This window comes from Gossypium arboreum, chromosome 1, assembly GCF_025698485.1.
Source record: "Gossypium arboreum isolate Shixiya-1 chromosome 1, ASM2569848v2, whole genome shotgun sequence".
Lineage (NCBI taxonomy): Eukaryota > Viridiplantae > Streptophyta > Magnoliopsida > Malvales > Malvaceae > Gossypium > Gossypium arboreum.
The window spans coordinates 2,804,578-2,825,765 of NC_069070.1; the positions used below are offsets into that span (position 1 = coordinate 2,804,578).

The window sequence follows — 21,188 nt, forward strand, 5'->3', positions numbered from 1 at the left end:
GTGCCGCCTAGCAGTGTCGCAGAATGAGATTTTCAAATCAGTGCTACTTGACACGTCAGAGACACCACTAAATTTTTTTTTTCAGTTTCTCTACTTCTTTTCGCTGACAGCAATTTTTTTAAAAAAAATGATGTCACCTGACACATTGATGGCACCATTAAAAAAATCGTTTTTTTCTCCCACCATGTATACTTGTATTTTCATGGCTATTTTCAAAAGTACATAAAAGTGCCTCCAGACATAGTGGCGGCACCAAAATTATAAAAAAAAAAAACTAATGATTGCCGGATGATTGTAGCACAACGGCGACACTTGACAGTTACTATAACAAACAGTTGATTCTCGTAAATAATTTTCTCAATCTCATTTTCATAATTATTTACTTTTTATATTATTTTTATGAAAAACCAAATAAAATTATATTGTACATCAAATATAGTAAAAGTGCTTTAATTATGACTCTGAAAATTTTTATTATTTATAATATTTGGAATTGTTAATTAAGTTAATAATTTTAATTTTTAATTAGGAGTTAAATAACTTTATATATAATATTAGTATACTAACATCTATATTTATAAGTTGTACATTCTTTTCAATTAATTAAATTTAAAATTTTAAAACACATAATCAGATAGCAGAACAGACCAAAGATGGATTGAATCGAAAGGCATCTAAAATTAAATAGCAGACAAAAGAGTTTGGTTGGGTTTTCAAGGCCTAATCCTCTTAATTTGTGTGTTATTATTATAGGTTTAAGGCATGCAGATCTAAACTTCAATATGACAGAAACAAATCCAACTAATCTGTCCATCAATCACGTGATTATTACATTTTGTATTACGATTCTACTCACTCAGTTTATCCCTAAACCATCCGCAACAAATTAGGGATCATTCCCATGTTATATATTTTTTTATAAATTTCATTTTAATTTTACAGTTCGTAGAGATTAATCTTTTTAGAATATGTACTTATTCCGTCAATAGTTTTATCTTTAAAGTTTATGACCATTACAGCTAATGTCAAGACATATATTCTCAACTCAAGTTTCGTATTGAGTTGATTATTTGTAAGTTAATTTCTATACATTTCGTATATTTGGAATATAGTCATATTACTTTTTTTTTTAGAAATTTAATCCTTTACTTTTCGGATTTACAAATTCATGTCTAATTGTTACCATCATTAAAATTTTCTATTAAATTCAGTGGTGTTGAATTTTGAAATTAGAAAAAAAAACAGTTTGTAGTCATAAAAATGTTGAAAAATATTTGTTCGAATTTATTATGATAAAATATTTCTTGTTAGATTAGTGTTCTTAAGAAAATTTAACAATATTAAAGATTTAGATTAACTAATGATATTATAGAAATAGAGGACCAAATTATGTTAAAATTAAAATCTCAAGTTGTAGAATAGTTAGGCCAGAACTGAAATTTGACCATTGTCTTAATAATGTAAAAAAAATTAGATTATTATTCTAACGGCCCACACTACGGACTAGAAATATGTTATTATTCTGACAACCTGTCCATTCTCTATAAAAAAAATAGTTGAAGTCCAGCTTCAAGGACTTGGCTAGGGGTGGTGGGGATATGGTGCCCAGTTATTCAACTACTATACAACCGGCCACCATATTGCCACTGAGCTGAAGTCTAATCTTAGTCACTCAAGACCTCAACCGGAGATCTGAGTGGTTAAACATAGTCATAATAATGAATATTAACCAATCGATAAGCGAAAAATGGGTCCTCCAAATCTATAAAATCATATCCAGAATTGCCAGGAGAGCAAGAGAGAAAGAGGGAGGGTGAGATTGAATAAATCTATACTAGTAACTGAAGTCTTAGTACACTTTAATCCAATGAACTTGGATTACACCATCTCATGTGTGATTTAATCAAATCTTATATTAAATTTAATTTAATTTGAACTGACAGGGCATGCATGAATTTATTGAACTAAAAATCATATCAAAATTCGTAGTTGTACGTCATATTCAAATATGAAATTTATAATACGAATGGCTAATCTCACATTTATTATAAAATTGAGGTACAAAATCTTAAACCAATTAAATTACTCCATCTTGTATTTATTTATTCTTTTTTCATGAATTTTATATCTATTTATGGGCCGCCCTTCTTGTTAGGCGTTTTAGCCATGGTAAACTTTGAACCATTTAAATTAATTAAAAGAAATTAATTGATGAAATAAGTCGGCGGATAAAGAATTCTTTTTGATGAATTAGAAGAGGAAGGTAAAGTCTTAACAATAACATGATTAGTGCGACTTAAATCCAGACCACATCTGAGACAGTGAACACTCAAACCATCAAACTAACATGTTCAAATTCTTTTCCTTATCTCAATTAAAGCCAAATATATTTGGTGGTAGGTGGGAAAAAAGTATAATTTTTAAAATTAAAAGCAATTGACGCAATGTCTTGACTGATTATTATTAATTTACAATTTGGTACGTATGATATTTTCTCAAAGTAGCTTTCAAGATCAAAACTACTTGAATAAGATTTAAGAACAAAGATAATATGGATAACTAGTCAAAATAAATAAAATCAACAATATATATTAATCTTACATTATAATTTCTTTGTATTCAAAAGAAAAATGATTAATCGAAAAGTAGCATTGTTTGAATATAATTGGTTAAAATGTATTTGAATGAAATTTGATATTTAATTAATGTATTTGAAAAGTTATTTTGTTAATGAAGCCTTGACATATCAGGTAAAAGTTGAGACTTCGAGTTTCGAATACTTAAGTTTAAGTGTCACTATCAAAGATTGATTATGTATGTTGGAGTTGGAGTTGGAATTTGGATTATTTCCGATATTTCACATGTCAGTGCGCTGTAATGATTTGATTATATTTTGTAGTTGCTCGAACATGTAATTGTATTTATAAAATTCTTAAAAAAAATTTTAAAAACTCCAATCTAATTTTTACCATTATTAATATTTTTCATCAAAATTTACTATATCAATAGCTGACATAAAAAGAATCAAATTATGAATATGGGACTTTTAAAATAAAAATAAAAAGTTCAAAATTTTCTGAAGAAGATACAAAGGGTGGGGGTGGGGGGCTGAGGCCCTACCCTGCCTTCTACCAATCTCTTTGAATATATCATGTAATCACATTAAAAATAAATTATTATGAATTCAATAAGCTATCTTGATATAAATACAAATTATATCACGGATTAGATTAAAACTTTTAAACCTAAAAATTAAGAGATTTTTATTTATGGAATCTTAGCTAAATTGATATAGGCACTACTATTAATACATAATAATATGAGTTTGAGTGTTCAAATGCATTATTCTCTTATTTATGGCCATTAAGATATGCCTTAAAATGCTTAAACCAGTTAAGGACTCTTCATGTTTAAGTAGCCTTTGAAATTGGAATTTGTCTCTAACCCACTTAATGCTCTTCTTGGGCCATTTTAAACATCTATTTTTCCTAATTATATTAAATAAAATTTTATATTTAATTATTTTTTGTCACCTAATTATAAAAAGTTATAAAATGATCACTCAATTATTAATAAATTTCTTTTTGGTCACCTAATTATAAAAAATTATAAAATGATCATCTAACTATTCAATTTTGTCATATTTGATTACTAACTTACTAATATAAAGAACTCCAAAATAATTGAATGATAAAAAGATAAAATTTAGTGCTAAGAAAACTTAGATTGTGCTTTGTTTCATGTAAAACCTTTTACACAAAATATTTTTCTTATTTTCCCATGTTTGTTTGACATAACATGACTTGGTCAAAGTAAGTCATTTTCTAAGCCAAAATAAAATGATTTTTTTTTGTGTGTAAAATGTGTTTATCAATTCTAATTTCGTAATACATTTTTCAACTTTAACTATTCAAAGCTTCGTAACACTCAAAAATTTCTCTTCAAACTTTTAACCAAAAACAATCATCATTATCGGCGTCTATGTCTCTCCTTTGACCGCGATAACTCAGGTGAGTTAAGTCAATGTTCTGATCCATTCATCTTTCCTTCGAAAATGTTGAGATTTTTTCTATTATATGTTCATCTTTGTTTCACGTTCTTTGATTTGCTATTTTTATTGATTTTAACATTATTTTCCCATTTCTGTCAATAAGTTCATTATGAATATAAAGAAATTTATTTATTTTCTCAATTGAAACAAAATATATTTGGTGGCAGGTAGGGAAAAATTATAACTTTTAAAAATAACAACAATGACCCAATGTCTTTACTGATTATTATTTTATTTACAATTTTGGTACTTGTTATGATATTTTCTCAAAGTAGCTTTCAAGACCTTAAAAGAAAAGACAGAAAATTCAACAATATATATTAATCTTACATTAAACTCTCTTTGTGTCCAAAGAAAAAGATGTTTAAATGATTTTATATTGAAAGTTAAGTGTGTGAATATAATTGATTAAAATGTATTATCATCTTTTTATTTGAATGAAATTTGATATTTAATTAACGTAATTACAAAGTTAAAGAATTTATAAATGAAGTCTCGACACATTTGCCAAAAGCTTAGACCTTGATTTTGAGCACCAAAGTTGAAGTGTCATTGTTCACAATTATGCATATTCGACGGTTTGAGTTTTAGTCAAGATCATTTCTGATGTTTTTGTTATTCTATATATTGTAATAATTGATTATATTTTGTATTTGAAAAATCCTTTAAAAAAAGTTTAAAAAATTAAACCACACCGGCAATGTTATTATAAATTCAATAAATGAGCAATGTTGGCAAAAAGGCGAATCATGTAAGTAAAAAACTTCATAAGATTATAGCAAAAGATCATAGATGCACTGAAACAGATGAAAAAAGAGAAAATTAAAGAATGTGGCTGCTGGGATTCGAGCCCAGGTCTCCACGGCCACAACGTGGAATTCTTACCACTAAACTACGGCCACTTGGTTGGTACTTCGTTATTGGGTCACTAATAAATTTCAATTAAAGTGTTTTGAAAACAAATTATGAAAAGATAAAATGATAAATTTAGCCCTCAACGTTTAATCTTTATCAATTTAACCATTATTCTTTTTTCGAGCTAAATTTGATCATTAACCTTTCAAAAAGAGTTAAATCACTATTTTTTTTTACAGAAATACTAACTAAAACATTATTTTTTTAATGATATTGGCATGGCAATCCGTGTGACAGTCCACATGTATTTTTTTGCTAAAACGACACTATTTGCCTTATATGTCACGCCAACAAATAACTTAAAAATTATAGAAATATTAAAAAATTAAAATTAAAAAATAGGATGAAGTACACATGAATTGTCATACTGCCTGCCATGTTTAAAAATTTAATGTTTTAATCAATATTTCCGTTAAAACATAGCAATTCGAGTCTTATTGAAAGGTTGATGGTTAAATTCGACTCTCTTAAAAAAGTTGATGGCCATATTTAGCTTAAAAAAAATAAGGGCCAAATTGATAAAAATATATAAATGCTAAGTGCTAAATTTATCATTAATACCTAAAAACATTTAACACCTTTTGTAGTATATTTAGAAAAGGAAAAAGTGAAGAATCTCAAAACTACACATGAGCTTTAATTTTTGTGCAATTTTATATATGAAGTATTAATTTAATTCAAATTTTACAAATTACTAACACAATTATCGATATAGCACCATTTTAAGTATACATATTGCAATACAAATAATTATATAACTCTAATATAAAAATAAATTGATGTATTTATTCCTTTGAATGTGTACAAGTTAATCAAAAATAAAGTTTCATGTATACATTGAACCACAATCAAAATTTCATGTGTATAATTGTGTCAAATCAAAATTCATATATCAAATTGAACATCATATCAAAGTTCATTATCCCAAAAGAAAATTATTCAAATTCTTCAAAGGTTTTTAAAAAAAAATTCACTTTTACCTCCCCATGATTTGAAGAATATCTACTTTATCTTTGGTAAAAAATTACTAACCCCTAACAATTATTTAAATTAATTAATATTTTTTAACTTCAATTTTTACATTCAATAATTTTAATTAAAAATAATAAAATTATCAATTTATAACTTCCCTTCGATATAGAATAATTGTTATACCTACACACGTGAGCTAGCCTCACGTCTTGTTGACCTCGTTGGTCAATGCCACGAACTAGAATTTCCTCCTGATACAAGAATGCCCACAAGGCCAACATCCCGCGAGCTCATATCGTGAGGACCACACGCTTGACATGAATAAAATACTTGCATTCCTATAACATCATATATTCATTGTCCTGACATGACAACTCATACTTACAAGGATAGGATATTAATAAATTAGTTGGGTTTTAAGGAGTATAGAACACACACACTCTCTCTCAAACTCTAATCGTTTCAATGAACACGGATTTCAATTACTTATGACTCTTTACCCACCGAGTGAAATGTTACAAACTACAATAACCTTAACTTTATATCAATAATGACTTATAAATAAATCCTAATAATTTTATTTAAATAAATTTATATGTTAATTAATTATAAATAAATATTAACAGTTCTCAGTTTAGAATCTTGAATTTAATTTTGAGTTATAATATTTATTTATTTAAAATTAAAAACCTCATAAGATTATAGCAAAACCAGCTAGGAGATGAACTTCTTTTCCTTGATTTTTTCAGTCCATAACAAAAATGGTTCAACAAATGTGGCTGCTGGGATTCGAGCCCAGGTCTCCACGGCCACAACGTGGAATTCTTACCACTAAACTACAGCCACATAAAATTTTAAATTAAATATTTACTAATTTTTGGGATGTTGAACGTGGTTTATAGTTCAACCCAAGCTTCCATTTTGATCTTTCTATTTCCTGACGGCTGCATGTTTTGCTGCCTCTACCATCAACATGAATCTCATTGTAGTTAAAATCAAAAAATTTATAGCAAGACTAATTATAAAAAGTTAAAATACATATGGCCTGCAATGCAAGTCATTTTCTTGACTAACCATATTTGTTTCCAATTTCTTTTATTAATTTCACATTCAGGCCGGCCGGTAGATGAAATTGGAGAAGATACGGACGCAGCTCTTGCTGTATAGAGTCAATGAAACCATGTTTCAAGTTCATATATAAAAGCATAAACAGGTCATGCGTAGGACGAGACTTCATATTCATTTATGTTGAAGTTGGCATGCATGCAGCAAATGCAGCACATGAAGCAGCCAAGAAGCAGAACAAGCTGCAAAGCCATACTTATGCTGGCTAAAGTTCAAGCTGCTGTTCATTTTGTTACTTCAAGCACTAGTTTGGTTTTTTAGTTCAAAATGAACTGAGTTGGTATAGCTTTTAATGTAATTAGGTGCTGATAGATTGATAAATCAACTTACCTATGTGTGCAAGTAATGTTTTCATAAATTCCAATATAGCTTAGTAGTGTTAGGTGGATGTTTAGGTGATGAAGTTGACTATAAATGTTTTGTTTTTCTTATTGAAAAGATGAGCTAAATGAGCTGAAGCCATAGCTCCCTTGCTGCATATTTGTGAGCAAGTAAAAATACTGTCTTGTTCTGTCCTGTATTTCTTCCTCTGCTCTGCTCCTCCTCCAAAATCCCCAACAATTTACAGATTCTTTATTATCCATCCATGGCTTTTGATTTTAAACTACAATGTCCTTTTTGTTTTTTCCTGTTCTTTCTGCTACTATTATACACAACCACTGCTCAAAGCTATAGCAACATAAGCTTGGGTTTATCCTTTGTCGCACAAGATGATAACTTAGTATGGCGGGCATCACGTTCGGGTGATTTTGCTGTCGGTTTTCGAAAAATGGAAATGGATGGCTTCTTACTATCAATTTGGTTCGACAAAATACCTGAAAAAACTGTTGTTTGGTCGGCCAATAGAAACGATCCAGTCGAAAAAGGGTCGATAGTTGAACTGACAACCGGTGGTAACTTGGTCGTTAAAGATCAAAAAGGCAGGCAGATTTGGAGTTCTATTTCGGCTGATACTGGCGTTTCATATGCAGCCTTGCTTGACACAGGGAACTTGGTGCTAGCGAGCCAAGATAATACGATATTGTGGCAGAGCTTCGAGAATCCTACCGATACGCTGTTACCAACACAGACTATGAAACTTGACACTCAAGTCATTGCCCACTACACGGAAACGAATTACTCAAGTGGACGGTACAAGTTTATGCTGCAACGTGATGGGAACCTTCTGCTATATACCACGAACTTTCCGTTTAATGATGCTGTGGCAGCTTACTGGTCGACCCAAGATTCAAAGCCGAAGTAGCAGCAATTGGACGATCAAACCATAAAAACTTAGTACATCTACTCGGTTACTGCAACGAAGGACAAAACCGTCTCTTGGTGTATGAATACATGAGAAATGGTTCATTAGCAAAGTTCTTGTTCAAAATTTCTAGGCCAAACTTGTACGAAAGAACAAGAATTGCTTTAGGAATTGCAGAAGGGCTATGTTACTTGCATGAACAATGTAGCTCTCGTATCATACATTGTGATATCAAGCCGGAAAATATCCTTTTAGACGACACATTCTCACCACGAATTTCAGATTTCGGGTTATCGAAGCTTTTGAAAAACGATCAAAGTAGAACCACAACTGCAATACGAGGAACTAAAGGATATGTTGCCCCAGAATGGTTCAAAAACATGGCTATTACAATCAAAGTCGATGTTTATAGCTTTGGTATTTTGTTGCTGGAGGTTATTTGTTGTCGAAAAAATTTCGAACAAGATGTAGAGGAAGAAGAAGAGATGATATTGGCTGATTGGGTTTATGATTGTTATAAGAGTGGAACATTGCATTGTTTAGTGGAGAAGGATGAAGAAGCCATGAAAGATATGAAAAAGGTTAAGAAATTTGTGATGATTGCTATATGGTGTATTCAAGAAGATCCATCTTTGAGACCTATGATGAAGAAAGTAATACAAATGATGGAAGGTGCAGTTGAAGTTCCTGTTCCTCCTGATCCTAACTCAATTTTTAGTTCAATCTAAATTTGCTTTTGTAGACTAAATAAAGGTTGTTTACAACTGAGCTTCTGCATGTATTTAAAGCTAGCTCCATTACTTAGTTTTGTTAGGTGGATTATGAACTATTTTTAGTATCTAATATTTTGCATCCTTGTCGATTTTTTAATTTTTTTAATCGATGCTTAATCTTGTTCTCTATTATTTGAGGTTAGTGTTTTATCTCGTAACTCCATCGAAAATCACAAACGATTCACAAAATGAAAACATTTAATCTAATCAGGTCATACATAATAAATACTATTGAAACCATGCATTTTTTATCAACAAAGTAAAGGATTTTGGAATCTAATTTTATTCTAATTGAAAATAAAAGTAAAAATTTAAAATCTCAATAAGAGCGCTTTGTATTTTAAAAATTGAAAATTAATAGTTTTGAATAACGACGACTAAAATATGATATCGAAATTTGATATTTAATTCATATACTTAAAAATTAAAAGAAATTAAATCTTTTAATGTTTCAACTTAAAATTTTAATCTAATTATTAACACTTAATATTTTTACATATTAGGATGGAAAATTATCATCCGTCCTATTTTATTTCCTTTCATTTTTCTTCTCAACCAAGCACACTCAAAATTCATCTTAATGCATAAAAATATATCCTTTCAAATTGGAAAGAGGAAAGGAGAGCGAAAGAGAAAGATGTGAATGTTAGTTCAAAATTATATATTTTTAAATGTTTTATTTTCTTCTATTTTATTTTTCAACTCTACCAAGCAACGGAGGAAAGGAAATTACTTTTTTCTTTTTATTTTTCATCCTTGCTACTAAGCAACCTACAGAAAAAAAAAATATATTTTTCATCTTTCTATTTTTCCACCACTCTAATTTTTTATTTTTCCAATTTTCTTTTCACTCTACCAAATAAAGTTTAAATATTAAATAACCTTTCAAATTGAAATTTGTTTCTAACCCTTAGAAATTCATATAAATTGAAAATATGTTAAAATTTATATACAAACATAATTTTACAAAATTAAATATATAATAATATATATTTTAAAAGAGAAAATAACAATATAAACGTTACATTTTAATGAGTTACCCTTCCATAAAAATACAAATTTATTTTAAGAAAAACTAAAATATAACCGATAGAAAATAAATATGTAATAAATATATTTATTAACAATCAATAAAATTTTAAAAATCAATTCAGCCTTTGAATATAATGACATAAGATTTCAAATTTAAATTTAATTATAAAAAATTATTAATTTTATATAAAAATAAAAATATTTTAATAAAAATATAACTTAATTTACGTATAAAAATGTTTTAATAAATCCTAAATTCTAAAACACTTCAGTATGACGTCAGGATGACGTGCATAACCCGCTAGCTTTTTTAGCAACTCGGTAGATTTACAAGGATGGGATATTTTTCTTAGATAATAGGTAAATTAGATTATTAGTCATTAAATTATGAATAAATTTTTATTTCAGTCATTTAACTAAAATAAATAACAATTTGATCATAAAATTATTCAAAATATTTATTTAAATTATTAAATTGTTGAAATTGATGTTATATAGTTTTATTTATTTACACAGCAACTTATTTCTCTCATATTCGCATTGATCATTAAATTAATTTAAATTTAAGATATATATTTTACACATTAATAAAAATTAATTAATTGTATCAATCATCTAATTTTACTTAAAATTCACTGACAAAACTTAAAAAAGAAAGGCCTTAATAACTTAATAACTTAATTTTTGAGATGAAATTTCGTCAATCATTTAATATCTGAAATGACACCAACTGTGATGGCCTTTATGTCAATTTTGTCAGATTCATTAATGGATTTCTCTGTTTTTTCCTGGTATAAAGATCTCATTAACTAATTGGCACTGAAATTAAAGAACCTTGCTTCCCCAAAAAAGAGAAACAACAAAGGTTTCATACCAGACAATAATATACAAAGAATGAAAGAATTAACAAGTTTTTGGACTAAATTTCAATTGTTTTTTGATTAAGAGCTTTATATCTCCATTTTTCTTTATCTAAAAAATCAGCATCCAAGAACCTTGAAACAAATACCCAAAGCCTATAAATGTCTTCAAAATTAGTAAGGAACCCAATTGCAGCTGTAACAACATCTATCCCAGGGTGAAACTTATCTTTCTCCTTCATTTCTTCATGTTTATCACCGAACCAAATGTGTTGTAAACACCCAATGCTCAATGAAATATTGTTCCTATCAGCCAGTTTTTGCACTAATGCAGGATCAATTCTTTCCCCTTTCCAATCAAATACATTGAAAGCCAATGCTGGACCTCGGTCAAACATTACTTTTGGACCATAGATTTTGACAGCAGGGATTCCAGTTTCTGAATGTGGATGTTGGAGACTCATCAATGCATTCACTAACCAGTTAATCAAGCTCCTTGTTCTGCTACTTATTAGTACAAGACCTAATGAATCTGCATGGTCCAAGGCCTTGCATTGTAGGGTGTTGCTGGTTCTTGAATCTATTATTTCCTCAATTTCATGCAATGGTGCCTTTCCTTTGGGTGCTTCTAGCTTCAATGGTGGAACAAGGCTCACGATCCCAACATTAGTGGTTGAACCTTTCAAAACAGATGAACCAATGGATTTCTTGATAAACAAGCAGCAAAACCCTGATGGGTTTTCACCAAAAACTTTGAAAAATGAACAAATAAGGAAATCAGGGTCAAACAATGAAAGCCCTAAAGTCTCCATTTCTTTAGCACCTAATGCAGTTGCATCGAGCAATACATGCCATCCATTTTCCTGAGCTAAACTCATCCATGTATATGAATATCTAGACCCCGTAACCTTTGATTGAAGTGGAATGACAAATAACCCTCTCTTTTTTATTATCTTCTTCCTTAACTTCTCTGTTTGAATTTGCAGATTAGGCCATGAAAAACAAGCTGACATGCAATTTGCTCCTCTCTTTTTTGCTTTCTCAATCATTACATCAATAGCTTCACTTTGATAATCATAAACAGTGAGAAGATTTTGATTAGACCCAAAAGGATAAGATTCAACCAAAAGCTTAAAAGCTGAAGCTTGATTAGCAGTGAAAACCATGGTATAATCAGTTTCTGAAACATTCATAAAACTCATAATCCTTTTCTTAATCCCAGACTGAAACTCAGTTTCTTCACCATATAAAAGCTGAGAATTCAAGTTTATTGACTTACAACAAATATCAAAAAACGGTGACCCTTGAAGCTGAGAATAAGAGAAAAGACCATGCCCAATGTAATCAAAACAAGCAACATTCAAATCCAAATGAGGGTATTCACTAGCTCGGATCTTATCAGCTTCATCTGTCTGGGAATAGTGAGGGTAAACTTTGTTGAAACAAGCAAAGGATTCATGATATGAAGGGAGAGATTCATGGTTGGTGAAATGGAAATGAGGGTAGAGAGAAGAAGTGGTGCTAACCTCGAATTGGTAACGTGATGCAGCAGCACTTTGGGGTTTTGAAGAAGAAGAAGAAGCTTCAACATTATGGGGAAAACCAAGGAAGGGATTCGGACAACAACCAGAAGATGAACAACAGGCTTTAGAGGCCTCTCTTATCCAAGGTGATTGCATTTCTTGGTCTATAAATTCATGTTTTTGTTGGTTTATGTAGAACATAAATGCTAAATAAAGTCTTCAATTATTAGCATTGGGACAGGTTTCTTTTTTTTTTTTTTTTTTGAAAAACCCCATCATCAAGCATTACTCAATTGAATTGACCTCGTCTTCCATGGATTACAATGCTATGTGTCCTCTTGTAAATTTAATATTCTTCATTTACTCGTTGACCCAAAATCCACAACATGGGTTTTTGTTTACAATTTATAATTGATTCAAGGGGTTTTGTGCAACTTTTTACATATATAATATGAAATGATTAAAGGAAAACTGTTAAAAGAAATTAAAATTAAAATGATAAAATTCATAAACATTTGAAGATGAAATTTATCATTATATCTCAAAATTAATCCAAATATATATTCTTAAAATTATATATTATATAAAATATAAATCTTATAATAATAGTGATATATACAAAGTCAAGCATTTCCATCATGCTTTCTAAATCAACAAGAATATGATTAACTTTTCTTACTTCGCTTTTTATTTTTAATTTCAATAAAATGATCAAAAGTTGCTTTAAAATTCTCGTGAAGATGCTTAAGATGAAGAAGCCAACAAGCAGAAAATGGCAAGGAAAACTTTTGGAAATGAACGGCTTTTTAATGGAGGCCCAAAAAACCTTCATTTTCATTGTTTTTTATTATTTTAAAATATGCTATAACTCTTTATACTTTTTATAAATTTAGAATTTTGTTTTTTTACTTTTTAAATTTTAAAATTTAGGTCCAACTATTAATACTATAAAAATTATTTTGTTAAATATAGGTTCGTTATAACGCCAATCTTTGAGTTACATAGCTGCTAAGTGAGTATTCTTTTTTTTATTGCCGACAAAGTAGAGAGACAAAAATTTTGAAATATAAAAAATAGAGGGATTAAATTCTTTAAAATAGAATTAAATTTCAAAATTTTGAAAAGTAAGTATAACTTATTGCATATTTTTTCTATTAACATTAGTGGTCTCTTGTTTCCTTTTTTACTTTTGGATTGTTGTACAAGTCAAGCTCAATTGTGGCCCCTTTGCCCCCACCACTCGATTATAGGCAAATTTTCAATCACTTATATTAAACAAAGACTTCACCCAAGTCTGCCTTAGTAGTTTTTACATTGTTTAAGTTATGGGTTTTGTTAAATTAATAATTTGGTCCTTATATTATTATTAATATTATATTTTAACCTAAATCACTAATTATATTTAAAAAGGTATAATGATAAATTTAGTTCTCAATTTTTATATCTTTTATTTATTTGATCTCTTTTTAAGCTAAATTTAGCCATTAACATTTCAAGATGAGTTAACTTGATTTTTTTTAATGAAAATGTTAACTAAACATTAAAATCTTAAAAATATTGGCATGGTAACTTGCATGGAAGTTTATTTATACTTTATGCTGACATACATTATTTGTCTTATATGTCACGTCAATAAATAATTTTAAAATTATAAAAATATTCAAAAATAAAAATATTCATAGAAATTAAAATAAAGTACATGTGAATCGTCAGATGCGGGCTGTCATGTTTAAAGATTTAACATTTTAGTCAGTATTTTTGTTAAAAAAATAATTCAAGTCTTTTGAAAAGTTATAGTTAAATTTGACATTTTTAAAAGTTAAGGGCCAAATTTAGCTAAAAAAGAGTCAAATTATCACATGTTCGTAAATGTTAAGCACTTAATTTAATATTATGTAATTTAAAAATATTTTTAGTTTGGTATAATTTGACACAAATTGTGAACTTGAGTTCGTATTTTTAAACCACAAATTAGTCAAAATAACTAATTTTTATGGTTATATCAATAATAATATAAGTAGTAAATAAGTACAAAGAATATTCTCTAAATTAAGTCTATACGAAACTGTCGACGAGGCTTCCTCTACAATCGTACATGATTTTGCTTTAGAAATTTCCAACTTCCTTTTTGGATCCAAGACGTTTTTACATTATTGTACTTACCATTTAGGGCCAAATTCATGAAAAATTGTTGGGTTTAAACATCAAATTATATATTTTTATGAAATTAAAATATAATTTTATCTTATATTTAATGATTTTTAAAATAGTTAAATCGAAATTTTAATATTTTTGGGTTCAAACTATAATTTTACCATATTAATTTAAGATTTTATGAATTTGGGGTCAAAAGCAACAAATTTTCATTTTAAGGGGTCAGGGCTCTTATCAGCCTCCTTCTTCATCCGTTCAAGTCTTGTGTAATAGGGTACTCGTATTCATAGAAGTTTTCATTTTCATTTTCATTTTCGTGCTTATCCTAATTGTTGATTCAAGTTATGCATGACAAAAAGGAGCATTAGAATGGTCTCAGTTCCTGAATATTCAGATAATAAAAAGAAAGAAAAAAGTAAAAATAATAATAGCATTGAGTATAAATTCCATCAAATTTTCCTTACTTAATCGAACAACCCAAAATCTAGTTATTTCAACTACATTAAATGACCTTTGAAATTGGTCAAGACTCTCTAATTTATGACCGCTTATTTATGGTACCAGTTGTTACTTTATTGAATTTGCTTTATTAATAGGCTCATTATTCAACTTTGATCGTTATGAGCTGGTACCAAAATCGAGTCCTAAACAAGCAGATCTAATTTTAACAATTAGAACAATAACAATGAAAATTATACCAAAATCGAGTCCTAAACAAGCAGATCTAATTTTAACAACCGGAACAATAACAATGAAAATGATGCATAAAATGCATTTTGAACTCAAGGAGCAGCTAGTGGTTTTGGTCCTCCCAAAATGAATATTTTTTATTTATTTTTAAGTCACTTAAAGAATTATAAAATAGAAAAAAAAATTCTTTTTAACTTTAAAAAATATATATTTCAATTTAGACCCTCTAAAAGATAAATTAACAAATCTAATCAAACTGTTTAAGAAATAAAAAAATTATCAAGAAAATATTTAAAAAGGTTGTCGAAATCTGAACTCAAAAACTACCCAGACCACAAATTCCACCAAACTACGTACGTTGTCATGTGATAAATGGTGAAGTTTCAAAATTGATCAATTATTACGCATTTGAAACTTATATTTTATCTATTAATGCCAAAGTTTTTGGTCTTCTCCAATTTGTACAATCTAATTGTTTGTTCTCGAAATGTTTGGAAAGTAAAAACAACGCAATAAAGATTGAAAAGGACCAAAGCATATACACCATAGAATGGTATAAAGTTTTTGCATTTATATAATATTCACATATAAATTTATGTATGTTTGAGTTGTAGTGTTGCGTATTGGTTCGGGTGATTGCTTTTGCGTAGTTAGTTCCTCTAAGGTCCAAGAAAAAGACTTGTGTTGGTCCATGGTTGTATTTCCTCCTTTCTTCCCTTCCACGATTACAACCTTACAATCAAGAATAGTTTCGCACATGTACTATACATTTTTAAAATATATAGAGCGTTTATTATTAAGGGTAATTTACAAAAATAGTTACTTTTGTTTGCCTCAGGTTACATTTTAGTCACTTATGTTTAAAATATTACGTTTTAGTCACTTATGTTATTATTTTGTTACGAAGTGATCACTCTACCGTTAAGTTCCGTTATCTCTCTAACGGTAATCGTAGGTGACAGTCCAACTAGATTTTAGGTGCCAACTTAGATTTTTAAATGGGATGAAAATAAACTTTTAATTAAAAAAATTTAATTAATTAAAATTTTCAAATCTAAACATTAACTAAAAAAACTGTTCATCTTCTCTTTTTAACTTTTCTTCTATCTCTTATTTTCTTCAATAGATTTTTTTTTATTTGATTGGAAAAACTATTATTAAGATCAAAATAGTTGAAATCAGCAATAAGAAACAATAATCTGGAATATCCACAAAGAGATTGTGAACATACAAGTTGATTCAGATAGAAAAAATTTGATTGAGAAACCAATTATTCAAGAACTGTGAAAGAACTAGAAAATATAATAATTAGGAACAAAAACAGTGAAAGTAACAACCCTTTTCTGAAAATTTTAAAATTAGCTTTAATGAAACATGTTTCTGGTTGCATTTTATGGGATGTCTATTGATGCAAAATAAAATATATGTTTACAAACCATTTTAAAAAGTAGAAGAAAATATCAAGAATTTTAATTTAGGATTTTCATTAAACAATAAAAAATCTAATCTTTTGTTTTTCAGTACTGAATAAAAGAGATAGAGGAATACAAAGAAGACATGGCTGAACCTTCCATTAAATCCATCTTTATGAAGCAGTCAATTTGATTTTAACTATTTTGATCTTAATAATAGTTTTTCCAGTCAAATGAGAAAAAAAAAACCATCGAAAAAAAAAGAGATGGAAGAAAAATTAAAAAGAGGATATGAACAGTTTATTTAGTTAAGGTTTAAGTTTAAAAATTTTAATTAATTAAATTTTTTAATTAAAAATCTATTTTTATCCTATCTAGAAATCCAAGTTGGCACTTAAAATCTAGTTGGACTGCCACGTAGGATTACCGTTAGAGAGATAACAGAACTTAACGGTAGAGTGATCACTTCGTAACAAAATAATAAGATAAGTGACTAAAACGTAACATTTCAAACATAAGTGACTAAAATGTAACCTAAGGCAAACAAAAGTGACTATTTTTGTAGATTACCCTATTATTAAAGGATATGACTATCTATTTAGATAGTTGTGTTCTTACGAAAAGACATGAGAATTCTTATAAATAGGAGTCAAATATGTTCTTTCATTATTTTTTATATTTTTAGATTGTTTTATAAAGAATTATTACAAAAACTCTTTATAAAAATTGCTATTATTGTTATGCTCCGTTCAATGCTTAGTGGATTGTTTTCGTCAATGCAAAATGTCTGGTTCATTGAATCTTCGAGGTTTATTTGTCAATAACTCATTAACACACCGTAATATAAGTGAGGTGAATAAATCCTTAAAAAAGATATAACATTAATTTTTCGTAAGTTTATTTTTATCCCCACACACTAATAATCAACATAAAAAAATTTATTTATGCGGTTCGAAAATTTCTGTGAAGCTTTACCTAATGAGTTAATCCTCTAAAACAGTAAAACTAATATTGCTCTCTCCATTAATTCGGCCATATAACCTAAACAAGTAGTCAATATATACGAGTAAAAAGGCTTGTTGAATCACATATTTATTTAAAATAGTCTTCAATATTCAATATAATGGAAAAGATTTTCTGACTGACAAACTCCTTTAACTTGGACTGAAGGGGAAGTGTTTATAGATGAGGCAAGGTATAATGTGTTGCCAGCTTTTTCTTAGTGTTTCTTCAAGTTGCAACTGCCATTGAAGCTGGCAGTTATGAAGGGCACTAACAGTTTCGGTAGTTAATTTAATAACGGAAGTAACTAATAAACATAAAGGCAATTCTTAGAGTTATCGTTTTGCATCATCTCAATCAACAAACCGACAATCTGGTTAAAGTTACGTTTATGTGCCAAACACCAGACCAGGCAAGTTAAGAATTGTTGTCTTTGGGTGTAGTTCGTGTATAGTCCAATTATGCCACCTGGTGTTCAATTAGTTTGCTAAGCAATGGTCATTGTGCTAGTTAGCTCAGTTGCTAAACTCTCAATAACTATATAAATATGCATGTAAGTCAGTTTTAGGATTAATCAAGATTCCCACTTCTCTCCTTTCGTTTTCTCTCTATTTCCTTCCATCCAAACACTCCACATTCATGGATTCAACCTGGTTTTTGAGTCGTGTTTCATTAGTTAGAATACTGTTCTTGAATGCCTAACATTAGGGAGGAAGCTAGAAATTTGTTTTGAGAGCCGGAATTAAGTAGTATATTTTTACAATATTAAAAATGTAATTATACTATTTTAATTGTTGAGATGGTAAATCTCACATCTAAAATATATAAGGTTGTGGAGTGGTTGTACTACTATAAATAAAAGTGGTTTTTCCATCTTTAAATTATCTCAAAATTTGTCATTTTCTTCTTAACGCAATTTTCTCTCTTCCTATTTATAATTTTTCACTTGTTATCTTTTGTAATGAAATATATTTAGTAGTGTTCGAGGACGTAGAAGTAATTTGTTGAACATCGTTAAATTTTTGTGTCTTTTATTGTTTTATATATATTAAATTACATTGTAGGGAGAATTTTCTAGTATAATAATTTATTCTTTTTCATTCTATTTGCACAACATTAATAGCTTATATCTTTATAATGTTTAACTAATTAAATCAAAATTTTATCATTTTTAGGAGATTAAAATATAATTTTATCATTACTACTTTAAAATTTTATAAATTATAAAGAGATTAATTTTTTTTTTTAATTTTAAAGTCCGAGCCCTACCAGCCTCCTTGGTTAACATGGTTGATTTTGACTGTGGAAATTCATAGTTATTGATTGTTTCATCTAATGCTACCAAGAACTTTACTAACAAGAAAGCAAATATTCATCTTGATGAAAGAAACTTCTCATTGTGGAAACAACAACTCTTATTGTGGAAAACTATGGTCTCGAACCCTTCCTTGAAGGAGTTGGTTTGTTGATGAAAATGTTTAAAAGATCAAGAATCCCATGTAGCTTTGTTGTGAGCACATACATTTGCCTATTGGGATATCGTTAATGAAACGGTCTATCAGAATATATAATTTACAATTGAAAATCACAAATGAATTTAACAAGACAATCATCCATAGGCATGCATGCATGATCTTTCACTTTTGTTATATATTACTTTCTTTACTTGAAAAAAATACTTGGCACAATGAACCCTAGCTAATATACTAAGAAAAAAATCACATTAAAAAATCAAATATCATACCTTTTGAAAGATCTGTATATAAAGGTAAAATTGTTTAGAGATTTATTAAGATGAATCAGTTAAAGGGCAACTCTCCTTTGGCGAGCTTCCTTTTGAATATTATTTCTTCAAGCTTTAAACCCGCCAGAGGAAAAAAGCCCTGCAACTACTTCACTTTGTAATCAATATTTTTCATGTTGTGTATAAACCTAGCTAGCTCTCAATGGTTTTAGCTCAGGCATGATCCAATGGTGTTAGGGTTTTGGGACACTTTATCCGGAGGAAGTATGAACTTCAGTCTTGAACTTAAACAACAATGTAATGAATCTGGATGAAAAATAAAGAAAACTTGAAGTTAAAGTCTGGTGATTCTGAGCTTGAAAAATAGAATGAAATTGAAGGCAAGAAAAGAGAGAGTATTTTGGATGAAATTCTAATGAATTTTCATTATATTGAACTTTGGCATAAGGCCATTACATATACCAGACAATGGCTGGTCTAAATTAACAAATACATCACCTAAACATTACCTAACTCCACTTAATTCATTGGAACTAGGTGAAATTGACTTGCACACTTAGACAAAGTTGGTAATCAGCTCTTTCACCATCTAGTTTCATCAAATGTCATCCAAACATAGTTCAAAATGCACTAAATTACAAAACATTATTAAAGGTAACAAAATGAAACCGAGATGAAACAGTAGCATTGATATCTTCAGTTGCATGTATTTCATCTGGCAATACTGCAGCAGCTACTTCTTCATATTTCATCCACATGACTTATGTGCATGAATTCTTCTTGGTTGCATGAGCTGCATGGAGGGCCATTCTCTAACACTCCTCCTTGGTCTCCATGCTGCTGATTCCTAACTGCTTCCTTAATTTGATGAACCTTGACACACCAAGAGCCTTTGTGAAGATATCAACAACCTGTTCTTCTGAATTGCAATGATTCAACTCTACCTCTTGAGCTTGTTCCATTTCCCTTACCACATGTAGCTTGATGCTGAAATGCTTTGTTCTACCATGTAAAATAGGATTCTTTGCAATTGCAACAGCAGACATGTTATCACAATAGATCTTTGTTGCTTCCCTTTGATGCAGGTTCAAATCAGCTAGGATTTTCCTCAGCCAAATGGCTTGATTAACGATGATTGCAATCGCAACATACTCAAACCTGCATTGATTGAGCCACTATAGATTGCTTCTTTGAACTCCAGCAGAACATTGCTGAGCCTATTGTGAATGCATAACTAGAAGTGCTTTTCATATCATCTTTTGAACTAGCCCAGTCATTATCAGTATAACCTATCAACTTCAAATTTTCAGTTTTTCTAAACCGTATCCCATGGCTCAAAGTACCCTTGATGTACCTGAGCACTCTTTTTGCTGCTTAAAAATGTTGTATGTTGCAGCAATGCATGAATCTCGATAGCATACTTACAGCAAACATGATATCTGGTCTAGTAGCAGTTAAGTACAATAAGCAACCAACTCGACTCCTATAGGCAGATTCACTGACCTGTTCATGATCTCCTTTGCTTGACAGCTTCATTCCAACAGTCATAGGTGTGCTTGTTGGCTTGGAATTCTCCATAGAGAATTTGCTTAAGATTTTTGCAGCAAATGTCTTCTGTCTCAAGAAGATTTCACTTTGTTTTTGCAGCACCTCCATTCTAAGAAAATATGTCATTTGCCCCAAATCAGACAT

General features: G+C 29.3%; 2 protein-coding genes and 2 non-coding genes across 5 annotated transcripts; 1 reads left to right on the top strand and 3 right to left on the bottom strand.

The window, feature by feature from the left end:
• Positions 1–4,881: 4,881 nt before the first annotated feature.
• On the bottom strand, positions 4,882–4,953 carry TRNAH-GUG (transfer RNA histidin (anticodon GUG)). Its single transcript has one exon. It is a non-coding gene; the product is annotated as a tRNA-His (tRNA).
• Positions 4,954–6,712: 1,759 nt separating this feature from the next.
• TRNAH-GUG (transfer RNA histidin (anticodon GUG)) lies at positions 6,713–6,784 on the bottom strand. The gene has a single exon. It is a non-coding gene; the product is annotated as a tRNA-His (tRNA).
• Positions 6,785–7,499: 715 nt separating this feature from the next.
• Positions 7,500–9,208, top strand: LOC108482493 (G-type lectin S-receptor-like serine/threonine-protein kinase LECRK3). Its single transcript, XM_017785627.2, is given in 2 exon segments — positions 7,500–8,288; positions 8,291–9,208. Coding segments are annotated over 2 exon segments (1,383 nt in total). The 5' UTR covers positions 7,500–7,649; the 3' UTR covers positions 9,035–9,208.
• A 1,728-nt stretch (positions 9,209–10,936) lies between these two features.
• Positions 10,937–12,831, bottom strand: LOC108481328 (molybdenum cofactor sulfurase-like). Of its 2 annotated transcripts, XM_017784476.2 has the most exons (2): positions 12,498–12,831; positions 10,937–12,383 (listed from the first exon to the last, which is right to left on the bottom strand). In XM_017784476.2, the coding sequence occupies exons 1-2, from the start codon at positions 12,693–12,695 to the stop codon at positions 11,031–11,033; spliced, it is 1,551 nt and encodes a 516-aa protein (XP_017639965.2). In that variant the 5' UTR covers positions 12,696–12,831; the 3' UTR covers positions 10,937–11,030. The 2 variants fall into 2 exon arrangements, with proteins under 2 accessions (XP_017639965.2, XP_052878227.1); XM_053022267.1 differs by having other exon boundaries at positions 10,937–12,831.
• Between the last annotated feature and the right edge of the window lie 8,357 nt (positions 12,832–21,188).

Bases quoted from the DNA above. Each gene is read 5' to 3' on its own strand.
- LOC108481328 (XM_053022267.1), bottom strand. From the start codon at position 12,695: ATGTTCTACATAAACCAACAAAAACATGAATTTATAGACCAAGAAATG.